The 9,667-nt window shown below is 48.3% G+C and overlaps 1 protein-coding gene and 1 long non-coding RNA gene across 2 annotated transcripts; one reads left to right on the top strand and one right to left on the bottom strand.

Annotated features, from left to right (window-relative positions):
* Window positions 1–3,303: 3,303 nt before the first annotated feature.
* Window positions 3,304–8,734, top strand: LOC123189498 (probable WRKY transcription factor 34). Its single transcript, XM_044601928.1, has 6 exons — window positions 3,304–3,688; window positions 4,836–5,259; window positions 5,741–5,902; window positions 6,677–7,572; window positions 7,670–7,828; window positions 7,917–8,734. The coding sequence occupies exons 2-6, from the start codon at window positions 4,849–4,851 to the stop codon at window positions 8,494–8,496; spliced, it is 2,208 nt and encodes a 735-aa protein (XP_044457863.1). The 5' UTR covers window positions 3,304–3,688; window positions 4,836–4,848; the 3' UTR covers window positions 8,497–8,734.
* On the bottom strand, window positions 3,810–5,935 carry LOC123189500 (uncharacterized). The gene is made up of 2 exons (XR_006495868.1): window positions 5,713–5,935; window positions 3,810–5,309 (listed from the first exon to the last, which is right to left on the bottom strand). It is a non-coding gene; the product is annotated as an uncharacterized lncRNA (long non-coding RNA).
* Window positions 8,735–9,667: the final 933 nt, after the last annotated feature.

Below are 9,667 nucleotides of genomic sequence, written 5' to 3'. Positions count from 1 at the left end.
GGAATTGTATACGGGATTGATTAAGTCCTTGACATCGTGGTTCATCCGATGAGATCATCGTGGAGCATGTGGGAGCCAACATGGGTATCCAGATCCCGCTGTTGGTTATTGACCGGAGAACGTCTCGGTCATGTCTGCTTGTCTCTCGAACCCGTAGGGTCTACACACTTAAGGTTCGATGACGCTAGGGTTATAAAGGAAGTTTGTATGTGGTTACCGAATGTTGTTCGGAGTCCCGGATGAGATCCTGGACGTCGCGAGGAGTTCCGGAATGGTCCGGAGGTAAAGATTTATATATGGGAAGTCCTGTTTTGGTCACCGGAAGAGTTTCGGGGTTTATCGGTAACGTATCGGGACCACCGGGAGGGTCCCGGGGGTCCACCAAGTGGGGCCACATGCCCCGGAGGCTTGCATGGGCCAAGGGTGGTGAGGGACCAGCCCCTAAGTGGGCTGGTGCGCCTCCCACAAGGCCCAAGGCGCAGCAAAGGAGGAGAGAGGGGAAACCCTAGGCTTAGATGGGCCTAAGGCCCACCCTAGGGGGCGCCCCCTCTCTCCCCCTCTTGGCCACCTCCCCTTTCCCATCTAGGGCTGCCGCCCCCCCTAGGGGTGGGAACCCTAGAGGGGGCGCACCCTCCTCCCTCTCCCCTATATATAGTGAGGCCTGGGGCTACCCATAACACGCGATCTGATCTCTGCCTGTTGGTGCAGCCCTCCCTCTCTTTCTCCTCATATCTCGCGGTGCTTGGCGAAGCCCTGCAGGATTGCCACGCTCCTCCATCACCACCACGCCGTTGTGCTGCTGCTGGATGGAGTCTTCCTCAACCTCTTCCTCTCTCCTTGCTGGATCAAGGCATGGGAGACGTCACCGGGCTGTACGTGTGTTGAACGCGGAGGTGCCGTCCGTTCGGCACTTGGTCATCGGTGATTTGGATCACGACGAGTACGACTCCATCAACCCCGTTCACTTGAACGTTTCCGCTTAGCGATCTACAAGGGTATGTTGATGCACTCTCCTTCCCCTCGTTGCTGGTCTCTCCATAGATTGATCTTGGTGACACGTAGGAAAATTTTGAATTTATGCTACGTTCCCCAACAGCTTGCGCATGACATGGCCGCATATCAGTAAGATGAGTATCTCCGGATGTGTGCGCGCACATGCTTGGAAGTAATGGTGTTTGAACCAGAGTACTTGAGAGAATCAAATGTCGAAGACACAATAAGACTCATGGCAATTGGGTTTTTAGGTGTGCTTGGTTCTTCGAGGATTGTGGGCTTGCTATGGCCCTGCCCGTGAGGGCGTGTGTCCATGGGTCAGAGTTTTGGGTTTTGTTGTTCCTTTTTTTTTCACATTTTAATTCATGAATATTAATACGAACATTTCAAAACGCGTAATCACTCTTTAAAATCTGCTGACATTTTTTAAAATTTAGGAATATTTTTAAAATGCATGAATACTTTTAAAGTTTATGAACAATTTTTAAGTTTTGTGACCATTTTAAAATATGAGAACCTTTTCTAAAATCACACACATTTTGAAAATCCTTGAATATATTTAAAATTAGTGAAGATTATTTTTTCAAAACCATGGTTTTTAAATTTGCATTTAAAAACAATCCATGAACATTTTTTGATTTAACAAAAAAAATCAAATACAAAAGATACCTAGTTTTTCTCTCACCTAGAAGTGTAGCGAGCATAAAAAGGCTAAATGAGCAAGTGAAGCAGGGAGCCGAGCTGAGAGAGCGATAGTTTCATGGGCCAACCTATTGAGTGTTATAACAACAATTTCAGATTTTAAGCGTGAAATAGGTTCTCCCAAGAGGCTCACACAACCACCACAAGCTAACATTGATGACGAAACATGTAAAGACATCACAACCATGCACCAAACAAATCCACCCTCGTCTCAGAACAAATATTGTTTATGACAAAAACCCAACACGATATATAAAAAAGACGCTGACATAACATAATTAAACCCAAGCCAACGTAGTTAAAGGAGGTGTTTGTTTTTTAGAGGGGCAATGCAAATGATAAGGGAACTAAATCAACATGTGATTACGGAGGTAACAGATGATTATCTATTTTGTTTGGTTCATTCCGCTAAATGAATTTGGCCGCCGGTTGCAGAAAATGAAAGAGAGGAAAGAGAGGAGACAAGGGAAGGGAAATGGTGGTCCCCTCTCCTTCCTCGACGCCATCGGCCGCTGCCGGACGCCCCCACCAGACCTACAACAAGTCTAGCTTTCTCTAGCCGGTCATGGAGCTAGGACTGCGAGGCACCTCTGGCCGCTCCGCCGGCACCGACTACACCGCCGGCCACTGCCCCGGCATCCCGGCCAGCCACGACACGCCTCCCTCCGCCCATCTGCGCATCTACGGATGCTCTCCTATGTCTTCTCGGCCCCCACTGGGCCCGGACCATAAGTGGGACGTGGCCCTCGCCGCTGCTACTATACGGGGAAAGATGTTGGAGGGTTCGAGCATGTCCGGTAACGTGACTTGTTTACGGCTAGGATTCGGCGGAATCAAAGTTGAACCAGGTTGCAAACCGTTACAATGGTATGTGTGTGCTACTAGGCCGAGCTAACCAAACATATTTCCACATCACTAACAATAAATAAAAATGTACACTCCCAAATACATATATAGCATGTTCATGGAAATTTCCAGAATAATATACTTTTATACATGGCATAGACCAAAAAACACACAAATACGTACATGAAAATGGGCCATTTTTTGTTGTTGGGCCGAGATTTTGTTTCTTTTGTGCAGCTTGCAAATCATAATATTTTTGAATGAAATCTTACAGATCAGTCACGAATATGTAAAAGTTTTCAAAGATTTATTTTTATATTTTTGAAACTTAGAAATATAATTTTTTAATCATTCGAAGAAAAAGTCCTCCAACGAGCCCGTCCTTAGTAACTTCGCTCTCCTATGTGCCCAGGTTTTTTAGGCTGATTTGTTTTTGGAAGGTGACATTTTACACACATTTTAAAATACTCTAATAATGTGATAAAGAGTTCACACATGAAGGTGCCGTTTCCTTCACTAAAATCCCCTGAAATTTTAATGCCCGTTAAGCGCGCAATCATCTGAACAATAAAGGTGTGCCGACTGCACGGTAATTACCCAAAAAAATAGCAGAAAACACCCGAACCTCCGAGATAAAGAAACAACCACAGTGAATTCAGCAAGAAAGAAAAATGCAGACAAAAAACAGAGGAAAAGAGCAATTCCATCTCTCTCTCTCTCTAAAAAAGAGAAAGAGAAAAGCTGCAGTTCGCAGGAGAGAGATGAACGGCGAGCATGCCATCAATGCCATCCATGTTTCTCTCTCCTCTCACCGTCATCCCTCCTCGGGTTCCAACGAATCCCTCCGCACATCTCCCACCTTCTTGGTCAAACCGCCCCTCCTCCTCTCTCTCTCCTCTGTTTTCTGTTTCTTCTTCTCTCCTCAGGATAAAAGAATGGGGGAGAGGGGAGCCGAGTAATAATGGCAGGAGGAACCTTCTCTTCCTGACTCCCTGCGGCTGCAGCTCATCATTTGTCTCTGATCCTTGTGCCTTGTTCCCTCTGCGGCTGGTCTTGGCCATTGGTGGACTGAGCCATCGCCGGCAGGGAGAGGGGGCATCGCCATTGGGGGCTCCTGCGATTCGCATTTCTCCGTAATCTCGACAAGGTTCGTCTCCCGTTTCTGTCCAATGTTCCTTGGTCAAATCTCTCTCTGTGGGATATCCCGCATTCCGTTCTTGCGAGGAGATTCCGTTCTTCCTCCCTGCGCTTTGGTATGTGTTCTTTGTGATTCGAATTTCTTCTGTAAACAAACAAGATCCTATCATTCTGATGTCATGTTTTGATTCCCTTCCTTGAAAATAAATCAGAGTTTGGGGTTGTCGAAATGCGCCTTAAAAGTTGTGTTTTGTTTTAAACTGTGGCTTCGTTGGATTTTTCTTTCTCTGCGTAATGCGTGTTGTTTCTGATCCAATTTTGTTTAAATTTCACTTGCCTTATCCGCCCCGTTTTTCAAAAATAGGCGTAAATTCCTCGCCGATTGACATGTGGAGGAAAAGTTTGATTTGAATGTCTGTCTTCTCCTTTTTTATCTCTGGTTTGGTTTGGTTCCTCCAGCTCGCAAGATGAACGATCCTCCATTTCCCCATCCCGCAGACGATTGGAATCAAAGAAGCAACCTTTTTTATCGTGGTACTTACGATGTTTGGCTCAAAAGTGACGATCCCAGCCCTCCTATATCTTTTATCAAAAACATTCTTCACCATCTCCGCCAAAGTTCGTTCTTGGAGCAATTTTGAAGGGCTTTAGGAGAAAAAGTTGTTCCCTGTTGTCATGCGCCTCGAGCTCCGAGCCTCGAATCAGCACGCTGTTGCGTTGAGGGGTCCATGGCCTCTTCCTTTGCTGTTCTTGGAGTGAATAAGATGGAGCAGCCGCTCCCCACCTTTTATTTTCGGCTCCTTTTCCGGTAGTACATTCAACTTCTTTGTGGATGACTGTGCCGGTCGCATCAACCTAACCTTTTGATGTTATACGGGCTGTCGTTTACCCGGGGGCATGGACATGCTTTCAGTTTTGGAGAATCAGCTTTCTGCTCGATAAGATCGTCTTGTTTTTGCAACTCGAAGCCAATTCTTGATCCTTTTGGTGTTTTGAGCCAAAGATTTGTGTGAGACCAAGAAGCTACATCACATCCGTTGGCTCCTTTTCTCTGTTCTTGTCGTTGATGTTGTTTCTGCCCTTCTGTCTTTACTGAATTTTGTTTACCACCGAATGCGCTTTGCATGATGTTGCTTGGCTCTCCTCTGTGAATGCAGGTTCCATCCTGAGATGGACGGCCACACCCACCTAGCCGTGGAGTGGAAGGACCAGAGCCCAGGGGCAGACTGCAGCATGCTGCCGAGCTTCCTCACCGACCCGTTCCCCGCGGACCCCCTGGTGGAGGACTGCGACGGCGGCAACGACGGCTCCGAGGGGGCCGGGTTCGAGAGGCACGGCCTGTCGGTGGCCGTGGGCTCGCCTCAGGAGGAAGGGAAGCCGGCGACGCCGCACTTCGGCCAGAGGTCCAGCTCCAGCAGCAGCCTCTCCGAGCGGATGCAGGCCAGAGCTGGGTTCAGCGTCGCCAAGCTCAGCATGCCTGGCAGCGAATATTCAGGAGCCCAGTCGCCTTACCTGACCATCCCGCCCGGCCTCAGCCCGGCGTCGCTGCTGGAATCGCCCGTGTTCCTCTCCAATGCCATGGTATGCATTGTGTTTAAATTTCCATAGTTGTGATTTTCTCCAGCTTCAGACTGTAGGAATTGTTATTGGTTTTGTCAGTGCGATGCTAGATTGGCAGGTTAAGTATACTTGATTTACTGAACTTTCCGCATTTGCTTTACTGAACTTTTCACATTTCTGTAAGTACATGAAAGTTTACTATGCTAGATTGGGAGGTTAAGTATGCTTTGCTTTACTGAACTTTGGAAATTTCTGCAAGTCCATGAAAGTTTAACTTTGTCATTGCCACCAAATAGCCCACCTATATATACCCGAGGAGATTTTCCTTTCTTGACAAACTCTGAGGAGATTTTATTACCGTTGCCAAAATAAAAGCAAATGGAAGTTTGTATATTTCTGTTCCTTTTCATGTATGAAAGAACTCATGAGTATGCAATTTCAATTAAACAGACACCCTGATACTGAAGCTAGTACCTGAATGTTTTCTAATGCTGTGATTCAGGGCCAGTCCTCGCCAACCACGGGGAAGTTACTCATGCTTGGTGACACCAATAACAACAATAATACTAGGCTTGAACCTCCCTCAATTGAAGATCGTCCCGGTGCATTTTCTTTCAAGCCTTTGGACCTAAAATCATCACAGTACACTGCTGAAGGAAAGAAGGTGAGCAGTTATGTGAAACTGTATATAGTCTTGTTCCTTGCACTGAAAAAAAAAAACAAGTAATAGCATTATGCTCCTTTGCTATGATGGAAGTAGTTTTGTGCTGACCATATTGTTCCACATGTAACAACCACGAATGACTGATGTGATTCATTGAGTTTTTCTTCTTATCCTCATTCGCATACCCGCATTTGAAATGTTTACCTTTTGTGACCATGGAGCTGGGTAAGTTGACCATTTTTCAGTGTATGCATGAATTGTCAATTTTATCAACTGGACTTTGTGCATACAGAGAATGTAGTTTTTTAAAACAGCGTATTTTGTAACTTTATTGTAAACAGCGTATTTTGTAACTTTATTTTGTAATATTCAATAATACTAGGTTTGGGGCACTGTATTTTTTTCTATTAAAACAGCGTTTCGTACGACTAGTTAAAGCAAGGTGGCTGGTAAGCCTGTTTACCATTATTGTTGGTATTTAATGGAGTTAGTGTAAAAGACACCTTTGTAAATACTGCCAACCAGGTTCATGGTAAAAACTAGATAAATTAGCAGAGTACAGTTTACATTTTTTTTAAACGCAGTGAATGACAGTTTAAGGCTCTCAAATAGGTGCTTTTGTTGCTTACTGTTTATTACCATGTTTTCTCTCTACTTGCTCATTTTTGCCGGCTGTGGCTGATCATATGAAATTGCTATTATGATCATAAAAATTTGAATAAACCCTTTGAATTCCTCTTTCCTTTTGTGACACACCTGTTCCTTTGCCTTCAGGGATCTCTACCCAACAGTCAGCACCCATCAGCACCAAGCAGAGATGTTCCTGTCAAGACAGAAACCAACATTCAGACAACGACACGAGGCGCCATTCCGCCAGGCCATCTGAACCAAGCGCAGTTCAACAACGGGCAAGACCTGATGAAGTGCAGCTACCATGACTGCAATAACAAGCGCAACCGTCTCGCAGCTGACAGGACCACGGCAGGTGGCGACAACAACGACGGCCCACCGGTAACGGCGGCGGACAGCGAGGCGGCGAAGGGAGACTACCCTGCTGCGGTGGCCACAGCAGCGCCGGCCGAGGACGGGTACAGCTGGAGGAAGTACGGGCAGAAGCAGGTGAAGCACAGCGAGTACCCGCGGAGCTACTACAAGTGCACGCACCCCAGCTGCCAGGTGAAGAAGAAGGTGGAGCGGTCGCACGAGGGCCACGTCACGGAGATCATCTACAAGGGCACGCACAACCACCCCAGGCCCGCCGCCCAGGGCCGCCGACCTGCCGGCGGCGCGCAGGTTCACCCGTTCAATGACGCGCAGATGGACGCGCCCGCGGACAACAACAACAACGGCTACGGCAATGCTGGTGGCTCGCAGCCGAACGCGGAGGCGAGGTCGCTGTGGCACGCGGGCGTGGCTGTCCAGGACTGGCGCGGCGACGGGCTGGAGGCCACGTCGTCCCCCTCGGTGCCCGGCGAGCTCTGTGACTCGTCGGCTTCGATGCAGGTCCATGACGGCGCCGCCCGGTTCGAGTCCCCGGAGGGCGGCGTGGATGTCACGTCTGCCGTGTCTGACGAGGTGGACGGGGATGATAGGGTGGCCCATGGCAGCATGTCCCAGGGGCAGGGCGCTGCCGACACCACCGAGGGCGATGAACTGGAGTCCAAGAGAAGGTTATACAATCTCATCTCTTCACGCCCTCACCATATATTCGTTTCATCAAAGAAATAAAAAATGTGTGTGCTCATTTTGGGTGGACGAATGTTTCAGGAAGCTGGAGTCGTGCGCCATTGACATGAGCACTGCGTCCAGAGCTGTCCGCGAGCCTCGGGTCGTGATCCAGACGACCAGCGAGGTGGACATCCTGGACGACGGCTATCGCTGGCGCAAGTACGGGCAGAAGGTCGTCAAGGGCAACCCGAATCCAAGGTACGTCTGAAGCATGAATTAACTTTCCTTAGGAGCAATGTATGTAGGCATGGTAGACTCTCATGGATCGTACCTGCTTGCATTGCAGGAGCTACTACAAGTGCACGCACCCGGGGTGCTCGGTGCGGAAGCACGTGGAGCGCGCGTCGCACGACCTCAAGTCCGTGATCACCACGTACGAGGGCAAGCACAACCACGAGGTCCCGGCCGCGAGGAACGGCGGCCACGGGAGCTCGGCGGCGTCGGGCGGCACGGGGGCGTCGCAGCTGTCCCACGCGCGCAGGGCGGAGCCGCCGTCGGTGCAGGACGGCCTGATGAGGCTGGGCGGCTGTGGCGCGCCCTTCGGCCTGCCGCCGAGGGACCCGCTGGGGCCGATGAGCAACTACCCGTACTCGCTCGGCGGCGGCCACGCGTCGCTGCCGAGCCTGCCGATGCCGTCGGGGCTCGGCGCCGTGGAGGGGCTGAAGCTCCCCATGCTGTCCCCGTCGCTGCACTCGGTGTTCAGGCAGAGGCAGGCCATGGAGACGGCGGCGGGATTCAGGGTGCCCAAGGGCGAGGTGAAGGACGAAGCCGCCGGGGCTGGGGCTGGCGCTGGGGGCGGCGCGGCGGCGGCGGCGGCGTATCCGCAGACGATGATGAGCAGGCTGCCGCTGGGGCACCGGATGTAGATATAGATAATAAAAGGAGGAGGATCGGTTAGAGGGCTAATTAGATTAAAATTGGTTATTAATGTTCGATAAGTATACGGTGGAAACAATCACCCTTACTTCTTGCTACCATTTTTCCTTTTCATCTTCCTGCTCCAAGTACGTTTTGATTCCTCCAGTTATCGTTACGATTTAGGGTGTTTGGTTTACTCCTCTGTTTGCCTTAATAATCAGCACTACGAAGCTTCCATGTTGGGTTCATGCGGTCTTTCAGAACATTAGTTTGCAACTTTATTTTTGAATGAACTCGCATTGGCTAGCCAATTTGTTTCATTTCGCTAGACCAACCATGATACCTTCTCGTTTCTTTTACTCTCCATATAAGGATTGTCTGAAATCAAACTTTGTAAAGTTTGACCATATTTATATGAAAAAGTATTAACATCTACAATCCAAAATTTATACAATATAAAAAGTAAAGTCATGACGCATCTAATGTTATTGATTTCACATTCTAAATCTTGGTACTTTTTTCTATAAACTTGATCAAAGTTTACGAGGTTTGACTTCATATGCGAACTAAAAAGGACCGGAGGGAATACAAAAGAATGCCCCCATCCCCTCGGCGAAGACTACAATCTGCAAAACATCCTACTGAAACAACCAGAGCAGATAATCTCAAAGCAATCCTAAGGAGCTCCCCTCGATGACGATCGAGCATTTGCGCAGAGCAGCTTCTACTGATGCACCAAAGCTCCCAACATACCCAGGATACATTCCAGACTCCCTGAAAAAACAAATTAATCACGTAACAACCATAAGCTCCACAAGAATTAGAAATGACCAAGTGGGAGCATTTGTGCTCGAGATTAGAGTAACACTTTCGCCAAGTGAATTGCTACATCATTCTTCTCTTTCTTTCCGTAAATAGCTAAATCTCCAAAAGAGCAAAAAAGTTGTATATCAAGTATTTCAACTACAATTTTCTAGGTGTTAAGTGCCACAATGCAATCAAAGGACAAATGTTTGATACTCTCTTCTTTGTTGCAAAAGACACACGTTGGATCGGCCACATGGCATTGCTTAACAGGGTTATCCCTAGTCAAACTTTTATTATTGGGAATAAGACACATGAAAACATGATCGCGGGGAAGAATTTTAGGGCGAGCTCTTTTGGGCCTTATGGGTGGCA

The sequence above is a fragment of the Triticum aestivum genome, chromosome 2A (genome assembly GCF_018294505.1).
Source record: "Triticum aestivum cultivar Chinese Spring chromosome 2A, IWGSC CS RefSeq v2.1, whole genome shotgun sequence".
In the NCBI taxonomy this organism is placed as follows: Eukaryota; Viridiplantae; Streptophyta; class Magnoliopsida; order Poales; family Poaceae; genus Triticum; species Triticum aestivum.
Note: the sequence above shows the minus strand (reverse complement) of the source record. Positions and strands in the feature narration are given on the sequence as shown.

Coding starts and splice junctions, on each gene's coding strand:
- LOC123189498 (XM_044601928.1), top strand. CDS start 4,849: ATGGACGGCCACACCCACCTAGCCGTGGAGTGGAAGGACCAGAGCCCA. Junction 5,903..6,676: donor ACACTGCTGAAGGAAAGAAG/GTGAGCAGTTAT, acceptor CTTTGCCTTCAG/GGATCTCTACCCAACAGTCA. Junction 7,573..7,669: donor GAACTGGAGTCCAAGAGAAG/GTTATACAATCT, acceptor CGAATGTTTCAG/GAAGCTGGAGTCGTGCGCCA.